The sequence below is a fragment of the Lepidochelys kempii genome, chromosome 5 (assembly GCF_965140265.1).
Source record: "Lepidochelys kempii isolate rLepKem1 chromosome 5, rLepKem1.hap2, whole genome shotgun sequence".
NCBI lineage: Eukaryota > Metazoa > Chordata > Testudines > Cheloniidae > Lepidochelys > Lepidochelys kempii.
This window is the reverse complement of record NC_133260.1, coordinates 6,183,813-6,201,550: the sequence shown is the minus strand read 5'-3', so window position 1 is coordinate 6,201,550 and position 17,738 is coordinate 6,183,813. Positions and strand designations below refer to the sequence as shown.

Sequence of the window (17,738 nt, the reverse complement as noted above, 5' to 3'; positions counted from 1 at the left end):
ATTGGGTTATTAAACGCACCTCTAGAGACCAGGGAACAACTCATAAATGAATTGGAATTTGGTGGTCTTAGTGAAACACTGCACATTCTGGCACGATTGGCAGTTTCTTCTCTAGAGACTCCAGACTGGAATAGCAGGAGGTGATGCATGTCGTGATTGAGGAGAATTGACAGATGGCCCCAGGTGTGAAATAACAGGGGTGCTGCCGTTTGCTACTGAAATGCACTGGCAAAGCTGTATGTGATGGAGTCCTCAAGGACTGGAAATGCTGGGGTGCTGAAGGTTAGGACAGAAGTCCATTTGCATAATTGTGAGAATTGATTTTTTTTTTTTAAACAAAGTGTGTGTGAAATCACATGCCTGGCAAGTCATTCTTTTGCATTTGTATTTAATTGTCTTGAATATTTGGACACATCGGTATAGCTAGCACAAGATACATAACAATTCAAACAATCCTAAAAAAAAAATAGAGTCAAAAATATGTATTTAACAAGGAGCAAAGATAACTGTCACCTTCTCTCATAAAATAATAAAAAAGTTATACCGTAAACATAAAATTTTCTAAAAGACCCTTGAGAGTGTTCCCTCCTGGAACTATCACCATAACAACGAACATTTCAATAGAGGGAAAGTGCTATTAAATTCTGTGTTTGATATTTCCAGCTAACTAAAAATATAAGAGGGAAAAACACACAAGGGTGAGATAGATCCACACACACAAATGAGAAAAGTGTTTGATGACATAAGTGGCTACAAATTACATCTGGAAATCTCTAGCACTGAAGGAAAAAAATCCTATAACGGGTACTGTCCATTCAAAGTGTGCCTCTATATAACAAACATATTTGATACTAATTTTCTCAAATGTTCCTACATGAAAACATGTTCAGGTGAGGGTTGAGGTAGGCTGGCAGAGTTGTGTGAGGACCCAGCAATGGATTAGCAGAGGGTGCTATAGGTAAGAAAGGAACAAGGTGCATTGACAGAGATGCTGAAGGGATGAAGCGATACAACAGCAAGGAATGCTAGAGGTTAGAATTTAAGCACACAGAAAGTTAAAAGGAGGGGTCCTTGCACAGCATCTCACTGAACTATACCTGGCTCTAGTCAGAGCTATTAGACAGACCTCATTTCCCTGGTGTACTATATTCATATTCAAAAGTAAGATTAAACAAAGGGGAAAGTAGTGGATTGTTTTAAAATTCCACTCTTCCTGATGCAGTTATCAGGAGTATGCACAAAAGCAGGTGCCACGTCAACTGATCCTCCTGAATGAGCAGGGAGTGGGTACTTGAGCATGTACCAGGCATCGGCACCTGAGAGATAGGGAATGTGTTTTTAAAAGCTGTTTTAAGCTAATCAAATACAGAAGGTTATGCTTTTATTTTTGAATATTTTAAAGCATCTTACACCCTGGGGAAGACTTGAAAAGAAATTCTACAAACCGAACTTGCCTCTAATTTTAGAAGTTATACATCTCTTGCTGAAGATCTGTCCTGGACTCACCCATGTGCACACCAAGCTAGTTTAAACTATCCCTAATAAACCCCTGCTCCCATGGCTGTGCCTGGGAGAACTGGAAATCCTGCAACTGCAGATTCTTCAGCTGCCTAGAGATGGCCAATCTGTGTATCAGGAAAAGAGCATTCCTCCCAAACAAGTCCCTCCTTCTGTTTACACCTGACAGTGAAGTGACAAATTCAGCATTACAAATTCGCATCAGGAGGATCCAAGCAGGCAGAGATGGGCAACATTTGTTGAAAGGCTTTGATAATTAGTTAAACTGTAAAGGGTACTTATGGTAGAGGAAATGAAACTTAGGGTTTCAAAAGTTCGGTATATTTAAAGTGCTCCCCAGAGTCAAAGTTTCCCCTTCCACAAACAGGCTGATAGCCATGAATAGCTCAGACAGAAATCAAACTGCTCTGTATTTGCTCTTGAAATCTTTTCTTCAAGTAGGTAAAAAATTATGCTCTACAGGAGATGACAAGATGCCTTTAAAATACATACCTCATTTCTGACTACAATTACCTTTCGCTAGCTTGGCACAGCTGCATGCTCCTATTTGCTTTTGTTTTTCCATTAAGGGCCCGTCCATTATTTGTACCCATCCTATGAATGCCAATGATGCAGATTCCCTTACCTACGATTCTCTCCACAGATAATACAGAATAAATTGCAATTAGATTTTGGTAATTGTAGATAATTAACTCAAAATGAGCTGTTAATTATAAAAATCTATGTTTTTCAGTTCTTGATTGTATTATTTATTTTACTTGTAAATTTCAAGGTCTCATTCGAGCAATTTTAATATTTTAAATACTTTTGGCATTTTTTTTTAAAAATACCAAGAGAATTTTAAACTGAGCTTTGGTTATTTGAAAATTAAAATTACGTTTTGGGGAGGTTCCCTTGAGAAGCTCATCCAAACTGGAAGGTAAACAGGGTTGGTTTTCCATCATGATTCTTAATATTTTCTACAGCAAGAAGCCTTTGACATTTCACTACAACTTTCAGATTGCTTAGAAGAGAACAGTTCCCACCTCCCATTCCAGCCACACTCACGCGCACCCTTTTCTGAGACTGAAAAAAAAATCACTTCTATATTCAAATGCATAAAGGAGACAAATGGACTTGTCTTCATAGCCTCTTCCAGCCTTACATTAGATTAAATTATTTAGGGAGCATTCATCTGGTAACCTTTGCAAAACTGAAGACTGAGTACAAGAAACAAACTTTCAGATGCCTTGCTGCCAAACTTTGGAACCAGCTGGCGTTGTGACTTGGGACTGCAGAAATGCATATTAACTTTGAAAAATTACTGTGGGTTTACTCAAGGGAATGAGAGAGAGAGAGAGAGAGAAAGGGAAAAAGCCTTATAAAATCTGGAACTCATTTTCTAAACAATGCAGTTTTTCTTCATTTCCCCCCCTATATTAAGTAGACTTTTGTAGGTTTTGGCAACCTATTGCAAAAAGACTTGCAGATGTTCTAGGTTACATTTCTCCTCAACAGAGTGCAATCCTATAATATATTTAACTAGATCTATTTTCTGAATCTCCTTTGCTACAGTAATCATGGAATCACATGGTTTTGTAAAACAGGAAAAAATAAATGAGGATCACTTTTAGGACTCTCCTTCTCAGCTCTGCTGGTAACCTAAGTTTAAAATTAAATAGACTCCACTACTTGTTAACACAAAGGTGATTGGATAATCAGGAAAGCTTATGCCCAAATAAATTTCAGAGTGGTAGCCGTGTTAGTCTGTATCAGCAAAAACAACGAGGAGTCCTTGTGGCACCTTAGAGACTAACAACTTTATTTGGGCATAAGCTTTCGTGGGCTACAATCCACTCCATCAGATACATGGAGTGGAAAATAAAGGAGCAGGTATAAATACATGAAAGGATGGGAGTTGCTTTACCAAGTGTGAGGTCAGTCTAATGAGATCTGTTAGTCTCTAAAGTGCCACAAGGATTCCTTGTTGTTTTTACTGGATAATCAGTAACTCATATAGGCGAAAGAACAAACTAGCAAGTCCATGAGGAAGATATCACACCCCACTGTTGTATTAATTTAGATGGAATACATGAGTCAAAAGAGTTGAAGGTATTGACATGTCCCTGTCGCTGTCCAACATTAAACAGTGGTAAACAAGGTTCAGGGTTTGGTACACACAGACCGCAGATTGCTTAGTACCATGGCAAACACACTATTAAACATCCTTTTTAACTTTTTATTAAAGATACAGAAAGAAGGAAAACCAGTTAAAGTATATGAAATGCAAGGTATTAAGTGAGGCTTTCATTTTAACAACATCCTCATTCCATTTAGCAGGAGAGGATCTTTCGAAGGAAAAAAAACCCTTGCCTGATGATCTCTTAGAGAGCATTAAAGATGGGAATAACTGTCCTTTTGGGTAAATGAGAAGTAGTTAGTCGGATACACTGGAGTTATTGTTGTTGCTGTTGTTGTGCAAGTCCAATCCTATTTCCCAGAAGGCATAACAAGACAAACAAAGGGGGAAGAAAAGAACAGCAAAGATAGAAAATACAGCAACTGTCCCTGGTGTTGAATGTCACTTGCAACCTCACTGCTCGAAAAATACAAGCATAGCCCATGGTCTTATTAGCCACTCCAAGACCTGGCAAACTTATACCAACATTGAGCTGTTTAGGGCATTCTTTTTAGCAGCCTCTTTCCTGTAACAGAGATACAGCGGTGTTACAAAATATACAGTCTTGGCCAGGCTCTTATTAAATAGAAAACAAAAAGAGAGGGATAGGAAAAAAGAAATAAAGTGGGAAAGGAAAAGGACAAACTGGGAGGGAGTATATATGACAAAGTTTCACATCCCAAGTGGTGTTCAGCATGTAACTAAGGCCAGTGGATGTCATCGGGGTCCCTTTCTTTCTGGACTGATCTGGTCAGGACATTTCTCTCAATTAGGATGAAGGAGGACCAGGATCCTAAGACACAGTGGGGGTGGCAGCCATGAAGGTGAAGTTCGCTCCTTCCTGTTCTTTCAGTCAGCCAGCATTGCAGGAGCCAGTTCTCCCCACAAAGTCTTCTTCTTAGAAGGACCTCAAAAGAGAGTGGGGGTGGAATAGCCCACCCCCACGTTATTTTGTCAACCAATTATGGATTTCCAACACACCAATTTTGGTTCATTGATTTCCAGTCTTACAGTATCCTTGTTCACACAGTCCTTGAATTATATCAGTGGGATTTTTTGTTTGGGCTAATTCAGCCTCTCTCTTTTTTCACCTTTTCCCATCAACATTTATGACAGTTTATTGCGACATTTTATGAACTTTCACTCACTTCGCACTGTGGAGCTCACAATTAGTGTAAATTTGTAGGTCCAATTATTCCTCTACCATCCCATCCCCAACCAAGACTGAAGAAAAGAAAATACAGAAGGAAATGAATACCATTCACCAGACAGCAAAACAAAAAACACCTAACCCAAGGTTGGTAAGCTTGGGGAGAGCGGGGGCAGAAGAGAGATTAGAACCACAGAAGGCACACCTGAAATTTCTGGTCCAGCAGCAAGTGCTGCCTTCCTGGGTGCACACATTTACTTGGGTTCTGCTGCTTGCTGTTCATGATTTGCTGGGATGAGAAGAGCATTTATTGGGTCAGAGACTGCCGGGTTGGCTTGTGATGAGCCAACACACTACTGAGCCTGAGTCTACCCTTATTATTCTACCATGTCCAGTCAATGTGTGGAGGTAGGAGAAAAGGACTGACCCTAGGAAGACACTTCTGACACCTAGAGTTCTTGTCTAGCAGTTTGCTTTAGCACCCTAAAGAGTGAGAAAGGTTTTCTTTGGCACTGAGAGGCCTGTATACTTTTTTATTCTCTCCTTCCTGCTTTGCTGAGAAGAGGTCTTACACAAAGCCTTTGACCAACGCCTCAGCGCCAAAAGATATATAATGCCAAACTGACTAACCTCTGGCAAGAGACTGCACTGTCAGTCAGGTCAGAGACCAGAAAGGGGAATTGTATCCGGGAAGGGTTTTAGAAGCAAAAGAGATTTTCATGCTCCAAATGGGACCGAGGACAGGTGATCCAGAAGTGCCATTAAGATGGAGATCGACCACATGTGCACTTGTAGACTTCCTCCAGTCATGGGGAAATGCCACAGCTATCTACCACACACTCAGAGAACTCCCAACTGACCTCAGAAAACATGAAAGTTAGCATGACTTCATTGGGAATTTTGCATGAGTAAGGACTGCCAGATCAGACAATTATTAATTATATGAGGCCCCAATTGAGATCAAAGTCCCATTGTGCTAGGCACTGTACAAACGCCTAGTAAGACAGTCCTTGGCCTGAACAGTTTACAATCTAAAAAGACAAGACAACAAAGGATAGCATTATTGCTATTATAAAGATGAGGAACTGAGGCACAGAGAGACTCAGGGTATATCTACACTGCATTAAAACACTCCTGGATGGCCTGTGTCAGCTAGCTTCGGCTGCAGGGCTATAAAACTGCAGTGTAGACATACAGGCTCTGGGACCCTTTGATGGAGGAGGGTTCCAGAGTCTGGGCACCAGCCTACTGCTAAATTTTATAGTCCTGCAGCATGAGCCAAGCTAGAGACCAATCTAGACTATTTCATGAGGTCTTTCCTGGTTAGCAGCATTTAACCCAGCTCAAATAGAAATACAGACCAAAAATATGCACTTGGCAGCCAATAACATCTTTTTGAGAACGAAGAAAATACACCAACACTTAAAAGTACTTGCTAATGGTTAAAGGAAAATAAGAGAGATTACCTTAGCCCCATGCCAGTGCCATTCATCATAAGGGTTGGTCCTCCTGGCCCGCCTGGTGCTTCATCAGTGACCATGTCTGAATCAAAAACTTGGCCCTTAAATCTGGAAATGTGGAGTTAGTTAGCTTTACATCCTGGGGAAGCTATTGTATCTGCAGCCACCTCCACCCCCAACATACACAAAAGGGTAAACTCTGATCAGAGCACTTTATACAGAGAAGCTTTCACAAAACCTCTCCATTTTCTCTCCTACACCTCTCAGTTTTGGGGAAACAGCTTCCACCTGCTGCCTTTGTTTCTGAGGGTTGTGGTTGACAAAAAATTGTTTAATTCTACTGATTTCAAAGCACTTGCTCTCTTGAGAAATATGAGAAAAACTATGAGAAATATTCATGCTTCGCCACACCAAGGGATGCCCTAGCACCTGGCAAGAGCTCAAGGGCGGCATGAAAGCTGCATAAAATATAGGAGATTGCAGCTGTTCTCCATCTTTAATATGGTGATGCAGTTCCAGGAAACCGTAGGTCTCAACAGATGATGTTCCCTCTTTATTGGAGTATCCCCTCCTCTGTTCAAATCAAGAGAGAAAATAGCATGCAGGAAAGTTTCCCTTTCTATTATAATAAAGATACAATTTCTGGCCCTCATGGATAGTAACTGAAAGGACCTTAAACCTGTCACTGAGCCAGGACTGAAGATGGTCAATTCTGCACCTCAAGCTAGTGTAATTTTGGGCTGCCCTGAAGTGTAATTAAACATACCTAGAGGAGTCTGTAGCAGGGCAGTCACCCCACTCCAGTTTGGAAGGTATTAAAAAAACAGCTGTCCTGGGGAGACAAGCACAGCCAGTCAGGGCCCGACTAGGCCAGTATAAGAAGGGTTCCTGGGGAAAAGGAAGGACTTGGCTGCTTGGTAGAGTCAGGGATACCTTGGACCGAGCAGTACCAGGAAAAGGCAGGCTGAACTGGGGAGCTCTGGCCTAGTGACCTCCCAGGCCGAGGCTTTGCAGCAAAGGCCTGAGGAGGTACTGGGGCTGCAGGGAGGCAGCCAGGGCAAAAAAAGGCAGCAGGTCCAACCCCCTTGCCAGTGATGAGTGGCCATTACAGACTGAAGTTTGCCCCTAAGAGAAGGGGCTAGATGACCGGCAGTAGCCACTGACGCAGGGGAGTTGGGAGTCTCCTGGGAGGGAAGACACAGAGTGTGGGGACACTACTGTGGGGCAGTATCCCAAGGTAAGGGGCACTGGGGTCCAGGAGGGACACGGGGCCAGAGGTGGAGGAGACAACAGGGGCAGGTAACAGAGGGTGAGACACCGGCCCATAGAGGGCGTTCCGGAGCCAGATGAGCTAATTCCCAGATGGACCAGCAGGAGGCACCACACTGGTGAGTGCCCTGCCTTGCTAGAGAGTCATTTCCCCCACCATTGAAATGCAGTCACCTCTGGTGTGAAAAGTGACAGCCATTATACAAGCAGAGCACATGGGATTGAAGAATACTGTGCCCATTTGAAACTGCAGGAGGGAATTTAGGGAGACAGAATGCAATTATGTTAGAATTTGGCCATGAAAAAGGGCTAACGCCTGCCCTTGCAAAAAGATATACAGGCATTTTAAGAGCCACTAACTAGTACAAGTGGTCAGGACCCTTTTTACTTCTCATTTAAACAATGATACCTCTAGCACCTCCGAATGGGCCTAATCCAGCACTGCACAATTCTACCCATTGAGAGAGAGGGACAGCCAAATAAATTAACATTAGCTGGTTTTGTTTATCTGTCTTTTACTATCCTCGTGATAGTAAAAGATTAGTGAATAGATTAAGTTCCTTCCTTAGTGAGTCTTCCTGACAATTTAGCAAGGTGTATTTAAATGATTAAGTAAACAAATCTTTGTCATCTGCAGACCTTAGAAGTAATTCTGTGGTTAGCAAGTAGACCAAAGAGGAGAATCACAAAGCTAAAACTAAAACAGGAAAGGTGACATTTGAGAAGGATACCTGTAAATATTAGGCATGTGCAGATATTTGATGTAGATAGTTCAATTGCATTTAACTCTAAAGAGATTGCAAGAGAACCTCTTACATTCAGATTGCTACGGTGTAGGTGCCTTATTTGAAGATGAGATGGCAAATCTACAAGCATCTGCACCTCTGGGAAGAGGTAATGGAAAATATTTTCAAGACTCAGGCTATTCATTTATGGACGCTCCTCCGTACTTTTTTTCTAGAAACTACAGCTTTGCCGAACTTGAAATCTTTTCAGAGAAACTGGTTTAAATAGGTTTCAGAGTAACAGCCGTGTTAGTCTGTATTCGCAAAAAGAAAAGGAGTACTTGTGGCACCTTAGAGACTAACCAATTTATTAGAGCATGAGCTTTCGTGAGCTACAGCTGCATCTGAGGAAGTGAGCTGTAGCTCACGAAAGCTTATGCTCTAATAAATTGGTTAGTCTCTAAGGTGCCACAAGTACTCCTTTTCTTTTTGGTTTAAATAGGTGCAATTATAGTAACAAGAATGACACCATTACAGAGATATTCAAGAGTCCTTTTGTTGGGCAGCCAATGCCTCTCAGAAGACACTGAAAATATTCATTTTAAAAGCAACTCTGCCTATGTGTCCTTTATATTCTACTTACTTTTTATTAGTAGGACATATGCATAGAAATAGGATATTTGAAGATCCAGTTTTCAGAATGGAGAGAGGTAAATAATGGTGTCTCCCAGGGGTCTGTACTGGGACCAGTCCTGTTCAACATATTCATAAATGATCTGGAAAAATGGGTAAACAGTGAGGTGGCAAAATTTGCCGATGATACAAAACTACTCAAGATAGTTAAGTCCAAAGCTGACTGCGAAGAGTTACAAAGGGATCTCACAAAACTGGGTGACTGGGCAACAAAATGGCAGATGAAACTCAATGTTGATAAATGAAAAGTAATGGAGACTGGAAAATATAATCCCAACTACACATATAAAATGATAGGATGTAAATTAGCTGTTACCACTCAAGAAAGAGATCTTGGAGTCATTGTGGATGGTTCTCTGAAAATATCCAGTCAATGTGCAGTGGCAGTCAACAAAGCAAACAGAATGTTGGGAACCATTAAGAAAGGGAGAGATAATAGGACAGAAAATATCATATTGCCTCCATATAAATCCATGGTAACGCCCACATCTTGAATACTACATGCAGATCTGGTTGCCCCATTTCAAAAAAGATATATTGGAATTGGAAAAGGTACAGAAAAGGGCAATACAAATGATTTGGGGTATGGAACAGCCTCCATATGAGGAGAGATTAATAAGACTGGGACTTTTCAGCTTGGAAAAGAAGTGACAAAGGGGAGATATGTTAGAGGACTATAAAATCATGACTAGTGTGGAGAAAGTAAATAAGGAAATGTTATTTACTCCTTCTAATAACACAAGAACCGGGGTGACCAAATGAAAAAAATAGGCAGCAGGTTTAAAACAAAAGGATATATTTCTTCACACAACGCAGTCAACCTATGGAACTCTTTGCAAGAGAATGTTGTGAAGGCCAAGACTATCACAGGATTCAAAAAAGAACTAGATAAGTTCATGGAGGATAGCTAATGGCTATTAGCCAGGATGGGCAGGAATGCAAAAAACCATGCTCTGAAGTGTTCCTATTCTCTGTTTGCCAGGAGCTGTGAATGAGTGACAAGGGATGGATCACTTGATTCCCTGTTCTGTTCATTCCCTCTGAAGAACCTGGCATAGGCCACTATTGGAAGACAGCATACCTGGCTAGATAGACCATTAGTCTGACCCTGTATGGCTTTTCTTATGTTCTTAAGAATACATCTGTTCCTACTTACTTCTCACCTGAAGTTATAATCCTTTGTGACCTCAGTCATTTCCAACTGTGATCAGATGTTTACCCCACACTTACCTGGAAAGGGTTAATGCAGATGGGAAAGGGGGCTAATTAACCCAACAGGCCACAGATGATGTTGAATCAGGTGGCCAAGTAAACCCAAGACTGAGTGAGGGAGCCCAGCTGAGGAGGAACCATCTGGGCTGGGACTATAAAGACACGAAATAGTGGGGGCTGCTGGGAGAGTCTGCAGTCATTCCCTGAGAGAGGGGAGGTGTGTTTGAGCTGGCAAACCCGGGGGGAGCCAAAGAGGTAGGACAGGGGTCAGGGAAAGGCACTAAGGTCTAGAAGCGAATAGGCCTTGATTGCTCTCTAGAGGGTCCCTAAGCCAGAACCCGGAGCAGAGGGTGGACCTGGGTTCCCTTGCCAACCGTTAAGAGAGTGGCACTACGAGGAAGACTACCTAGGACTGCTTGAAAGGAAAGACTTTATGATCCTGGAAGGGGAAAACCGTTTGGTGATCTGGAGGCAGGGCTAAGTCACAAAGAGGCAGGGCTAAGTCTCATGGAGTGAGACAGAGGGCCACAGACCAAGACAGAGAGGTGGAGAGACGGTGCGCAAACTTGGGAAGGGGCATTGACCTCACAAGCTATTCCCCAGAGTGACCAGGAGGAGGTGCCATCCCAGTGGTGAGTGGAGCGCCTTGTCACATCCAAGCACAGACAATTGTGACTGCCTCTGATCACATAGGCATGTGAAAACTAACTAAATACAATTAATTTTTGGATTGCATATTACATACAAAAGCAGCAGAGAAAGTTACTTCGCAGAGTACAGTTTATACAGGCAAAAAACTCCTTCAGCTATAATATTCCCTTTTAAAACTTGAAAAGCAGTTGTGGGGTTGGAGGGAAAAGAGAGAGTACATGCGTGGGATGCAGGTCATGTAATTCAGAATCTTGTGGGATCCCCTTGTCAGTGACACTTTTAAAATAATATCTACATCAAAGCTCTCATCAAATCCTCTTGCTGTTTCCTTTACAAGACTGCTAAACTCCATCCATTCTTCCCTCTCCCTTCCACTAAAATGCTTGTATTCAACTGAGTTATATCTCCTCTTTCTAGGGCAACTACTTCTGTGGTTTCAATACATCTCCTCTATCCTCTCCTCGCTGCCAGTTTATATAAAATGTGGTTGCTAAATCTGTCTTCCCCTCCTACCACTCTGTCAAACCCTTGCACAAATATTTTCCAGGGCAAGCTCTCACCTTCTACATCCAGTGAAAGCACCTCATTTCAACTCAAGACACTGCACAATTCTGACCTGTCTACATCCCTGTTCTTATTTCCTCCTCCCCACTAACCCTTCCACTGCTTAAGCACCTCCCATGCTTCAGCCCAACAACCTCTCTTGTATCTTCTTTCCACTTATTTTCCATGGGGCCCCTCACTCTCTAGGGCCTCTCTTCTTTACCTCCCTTAAAACAACCCCCCTGTTTAAATCTCTCTTTAAACCCACTTTTTTCAGGTAACCTTTCATCAAACACAACCCAGAATTCAAGACTGGACTCTCAGTTGGGGTTTTGTGTGTTTGTATTGTCCGAATCTGATTTACATCATAGTCCCTTGAGCAAAGAACCACATCTTCTCTTATGTCTGTACAGCTGAGTAAAGCATCAGCACTCAAGTCTATATACAAACAGCTCTCATTCCCCTCTACTCCTCTTCCTGCTTCCTTTGTTTTATCTAGCACATTAACTTTACTGCTCACTCTGTCTCTTTCTCCCACTCATGGTTTTGGCACCTTCTGTAATGCTGTTCCTACACCTTGCACTCCTTGTTCTAGCCCACTAACGCACTCTCTCCTCTTTTAAGTCCCCCCTCAAAGATAATTTCTTCCACCAATTTTCCTATCTTATTCTAGACCAACAGTCCTCACACTCTTCTTTACCTTAACTGTTGTCCCATGTCTAGTCTCGTGGTTATAGTATTGTCTAGTTTAAATTCCAAGTTCTTCAGGGCACAGAGCATGTCTTACTCTGTGTTTCTCAATGCTCCATGTAAATGTTTGGTACCACAGAAATTCGTCATACACTAACAACTATCCTCTATCTGTAAACCTCACAAACTCACCTATTGTAATCCAGCCTGGATTTGTGTAGCTGTTGCTGCTTCAGAAGTAGTTTTGCTTCCTGTTTAGCAAGCAAATGCTGGAGACGTTCCTTTTCAACTTCCAGCTCCATTTTCTGCAGCAGAAGCTGCTGTCTTCTTTCCTCAGACAGCCTTTTACTACGCTCTGTTTCTTTTGATCCAGAGTCCACACTGTCATTCATCCCAGAAACACGAGAAAGCCTAGAGTAATCACAGGTTTCATGAAGCGGCCCAGAATGTCTTTTGGGTGCATGGCTGACCTTTTGGCTATCCTGAATGTTCTCCAAGCTTCCTGGCTGCCTAGAAGCCCAATGACTCATTTGGTGAGGACAAGTGTTCGGAAATTCACTCATTCTCTGGCCCACATCAGGAGCCATTTGTGTGTGGTATGGGCCCCTTTCCTTTGCTGACAGCATCATGTTGTTACATTTTCTGTGCAAGCCATTTTCTGCTGGACATTCATTGAGAACCTCCTGTTGGTTGTACTGGGCTGTGGTCCCATGAGCATGATTATTTCTACAGTGCAGAGGTGCTGAAAACAGGGCTGAACTTCCAGACTGTGATGCTTTATTGTTCTTGTATAACGTTTGCGGTCTAGCTATACTTAGATAAGAACCATCCAGTTCCAAAGGTGCTAGCTGGCACGGACTCTTCTTGTTGGATACCTACGATAAGAGAAACAAGCTATCATCTTTCAAAATTTAACATAGAATGTTAAATGGTATTGTTCCTTAGCAAAATTTGCTTCTCATCCTCAGTTCACAGAGTAAAGTTGTCATACGAGTACTGGGAGATTCGATGTATTGTGCTGATGGACATCTAGCAAGACTCCTATAATGTTGATCAAAAGGCAGAGATAAGCCTGCTATCAAATCTACATTTCAATCAGTCTACACAAGTACAATAAATATGAAACTACTGTCTGCAGGATCCTCAGCATAAACAAGTAGCTTCAGAGTACCAAGTAGTTGTGAGTATCTAGGGTTACATAAAATCACTAGAAGAGTGGCAAAAAACATTAAATGTTAATATATGAAAATGTTTAATTTTGAATGCCAAGCCAAAAAATCCATTCAGCCACTATAAATACTCTTTGATTGGCCATTACACAGCAGGAGATTTGATGTAAAACATTTCACCTTGCACTGAATGGGATATTACTTACCACCGGAAATTTGATGAGAGTTTTTGAAATGTCTTTACAGAAACACAGATAAAACCAACCACTTTCCGTAAAATATAGTTCTACTTCAAAAGCTGTCATTTAAATAAAAAAACATGTTTAAATTCAGCTATAAATGTAAGTGATTTTTCAATTAAGTTGGGCAAGTGATTATACTCTGATAAAACTCTGCAGAAAGAAAGCGGTTGTAATTCACATTTGTCATCCCAATGAAAAGTGAACTCGTAGTGGGTGTGTTATACTCATGGCTGTTATGTAAGGGACATCAGAATCCTGCTTATATCCTGGAGTATCCTTGCACTGCGGTTTGTCTCGGCAGTTAAGCATTTGCGTTGCTATGCACATCAGAACAGCAGTGAATCACTCACTCATAGATCTTTTCCTAGTTGTGTGCGTTAATTTCAGTAACATATTGCATTTAAACTCTGTTTCAGCCCTCAGGCTCTTTCTCAAAGATTTAACTGTGTTTAATTGCAGAAGCCAGGTTTGTTAAAGATAAACCACGTTAGCAGCAGCAAGCAAGCTGAAATTTGGTGGTCACTGATGGACAGAAAATTACAATTTGTATTCTGGTAGCACACACAATGGATTAGCTGCTGTCCATATGCACTGGAAGACAATCACTGCCCCAAAGATCTTAGATTTAAGAATGCAAGCAACATACAAAGTGTTGGAGAGGAATCTAATCCAACTATGTACAGTTTTTGTATGCATTATTTACATTCTTTATATAAACCAACGTATCAACTCTATTTGACTGCCCCTCAGCTCCTTCCTTGTGAGTTTCTTGCAGGTCTCAGAGAAAATAAAATAATGTAGATTATCCCCTAAATATTGATATATGATTATTTTCAGTTTTGTTTTTACAAAAATTTACTCTTCACCATATGATTGAAAGCCACTTATGCCACGTTGTGCCCCATGAAACCCAATGAGTTGGAGGCATCTGCATTAGTGTCAGCACTAAACGTACAAGGAAAATCTGATGCTAGGACTGGGTGAAAAGTGCAGGACATTAAAATATTTCAGAAATCAGAGGGGCCAGGAGGGCAACCTACCAGAATTTCAACATGTTGCCAGAAGGCAATCAGAGTTGTTTGTTATTTGTTTAGTGCCATCGCTGTGCATGATGATTTTACAGACAAATAAAAACACACTCCCATGTCCCAAAGACTTTATAATCTAAATTAAATACCACACAGAAAGAGATTTCTGGCAACAAATAAAAGATGGGGTGCAAGATGTTAAGGGATATGAGAGAAAAGACCATAAAATAATCCTGTAGCTACCTGTTATACATCTACTCCCGGGTAAATTCCTCGCAATTGTGGCACAGCAGAAAAATGCCCCCCCTTTCCCCCCCCTCCTCACAGATTCCCTTTGCTTCCTTGCAGAAATCGGGGAAGCAAAGAGAAGCTGCACCAATACTCACTCACCCCCTCCCTGGCAGCTGGACAGCTCAGACACATCTGTTTGGGCAGCTGGGGGGCGGGGAGAAGGGGGAGAAGGTAAATCACTGGTGGTAGGGGGGTCTCGGGAGGCTCTGGCTGCCCAGGGATGTTAGTCCCAGCTTGGGGGGAGAGGGATTGAGGCCCCCCTCCCCCTTCCATCTGAGGCTGGGTCAGATCAAGCCCCAGAAACTTCCCCTGGCTGCAGCAAGCTCTGCACCATGGGTGTGGGTGTGTGTGAGAGGCTTGGAGAGGGGGTGGGGATTGGTTCAGCAGGGGGGGCTGTTGGGTGTGGGGAGGTCTGGATGCACGGGGTTAGGCAGATGGGGAGCAGCTCCTTGTACAGTGAGCCCACCCACACACCTGGAATCCCCCCCACTGAGCTCCTCCACATCAGGAGTCCCCTGCACCCAGAAGCCCCCACTGAGCCCCCCAAACCTCCACCCTGCCAAGCCTCACCTTCTGCATCAGGAGCCCCCCACATCTGGACCCCCACCCCACTGAGCTCCAACCAGCTGCACCCTGACCCCCCACTCCACCAAGCTCCACTCCCCCAGCCCTCCCCACTGAGCCCTAACCACCTTCACCTGGACTCCCCTGCAGAGTCCCATTCCCCCTACACCTAGAACCCCGCACCAAGCCCCTGTGCATCCAGATTCCCCGCTGGACCCAGGACCCCCACCGAGCTGCCCGCACCCAGATTGCGCCACACAGAACCTTGGTACTCTTGAGGGAATTCTGCACCAAAAAATTAAAAATTTAATATTCTGCAAAGTTGTGCATATATTAATTATCAAAACAACACAAACAATAACAATATAATCACACCATTTTCAATTATTTTGGTAATTTATTTCAAAATACTTGTCAGCAAATCATTTAAAATGGTATGATTATATTGTGTTATTTTGACAAATATGCAGAATTTTAAAATATTGTGCGCAGAATATTTAATTTTTTGGCACAGAATTCCCTAAGGAGTAACATCTCACTTCTCACCTTACCAAGTTTAGGGCACTCTTGGGGAAAAAAGACTGCAAGTTGGGTTGGTTCCCAAACTCCTCAGGACCAAAGCTCGGAGTGCGTGCATTTGCACTCCATTGATCCCCCTGGCCATAGCTCTGAGGTTTTGACGGGCTCTAAGAACCACCATATCCAACCCTCCTTAAGTCTTTAAGCCAAGTGGAAAAGGAAAAAAATAGGGGATCCCTAAAAATAAAATCCCCAAGAGTTCCTTATTTTACCAGTTTGTTTTATTGACTAAAGGGACCAAAGTTTGTTAAGAAACCTCAGCACATGAACAGGGATGGTATAGAATAATTGCCAGGAGCAGATTTAAGGATAAAGGCCCACACTGCAAATTAACTTCATGACTGAGACTCGATTAAAAGTCCCTTGAGGCCCTAAAAGGGAGGTCCCAGTTAGCATTTGTTGACCTTGGTCACCATTAAATCTGCCCTGATGGTCTCAGAAATGGCACTGACATTTAAATACTTCATAACAAGCCTGAGAAACTTTAACATTATTTCACAGTTACAGTATGGTTGTGGGGCAGGGGGGGTGGGGGGGCACGTCTCATTAATATCACGGAATGCAAGTGGTGTTTTTTTAATTTCTCTAGAGGATGGAGATTGTAGTATTAGGTGGAAGTCTCGGTTCCAGTTTCACATGGCTTTAAAGGCCACTCAAAGTCAACCCTGTAAGATAAATTAACTGATTTGGGGTGGGATGGGGAGGGGGAATCAAGCAACAACTTGGCAAGTTATGTTATTTTCTGTTAATGTTTAAAATGAAAACTATAGCAGAATGGCGCCAACTGTTTAAAAACTAGAGTGACATCCACATCTGAGTTGGATTATGAGGCCAGGGCATACGATGAACAATCTGTGATGGGCAGGACAAGGCGACAAAGGGAAAGAGGAAGAAGATTCTAAGACACATTCACTACTGCATTGTGAACATAAGGAATTGGGTCTTTTATTAGATGAGTTTAAAACAGATATTGCCTGTGGCACACATGGGAGCCACGATGGGCTGTGATGGAACAGATGTGCTTCCCCCATTTCGGGAGCTCTCCCATTCTTTCTGTATGTTATTTAAAGACATATCTTCCTTTAGCTAAAATGTAAACAAACAAAAGGTAAACTGCTGCTTGTGATATATGGCGTTAATATGATTTGATCCAATGTGAAACTGCCACACAGAAATAAATCTACACTAAAATCAGTTCACATAATGTTGTAAAAGCTAGATAGGAAAACGTGCGGAAGCACTATGAATCTCTTTTTGCAATCCTTGTAATTTCTGCTGAGGGAGTCAGGATAAAGTATAAACAAATACTGAGCCCTACAACATCTCTCTCTCTCTCTCTCTCTCACACACACACACACACAAATGAGTTGCAGCTCACTCAGACAGTCTGCAATTTCTACAAAATTCTCTTAAAAACAAGCTGTGGATGTGCTCTGCAGTACTGATACGGTGGACATATTGTTATTTACATAATGCTGCAAGTGTGGCAATTATTGTAGGGGAGCATGTGAAATCAGGAATGTGACAAAGTTCCTCCTCTACCTTAGTGGGTCTTGCGCTTATTGGCGGATTTGCTCTCCTTGGAGCTTCACAGCAGCCCTCAGCTTGGCCGTTTTTATGAATCCACAGTCCAGGTTGACTCCTCCTGTGTCTGACCAGGAGATGGGAGGTTTGGGGAGCACCCGGGCCCGCCCTCTACTCCGGGTTCCAGCCCAGGGCCCTGTGGAATTTAGCTGTCCAGAGTGCCTCCTGGAACAGCTGCGCGAGAGCTACAACTCCCTGGGCTACTTCCCCAT

At 42.5% G+C, this 17,738-nt stretch overlaps 1 protein-coding gene across 8 annotated transcripts in view; it reads right to left on the bottom strand.

The window, feature by feature from the left end:
- KIAA1328 (KIAA1328 ortholog) overlaps nucleotides 1–17,738 on the bottom strand; it is a 285,325-nt gene that overhangs the window by 87,034 nt on the left and 180,553 nt on the right. For 7 of the 8 annotated variants that reach the window (XR_012158833.1, XM_073343417.1, XM_073343413.1 and 4 more), the window contains 2 exons: nucleotides 12,262–12,944; nucleotides 6,293–6,394 (listed from right to left, as the gene is read on the bottom strand). Coding sequence is in view for 7 of the 8 variants with exons in the window: in XM_073343417.1 (XP_073199518.1) it covers nucleotides 6,293–6,394; nucleotides 12,262–12,944 (785 nt within the window). In the remaining variant the exon portion in view is untranslated. The remainder of the gene's footprint in view (nucleotides 1–6,292; nucleotides 6,395–12,261; nucleotides 12,945–17,738) is intronic. The other variant, XM_073343416.1, reaches the window with a different exon arrangement.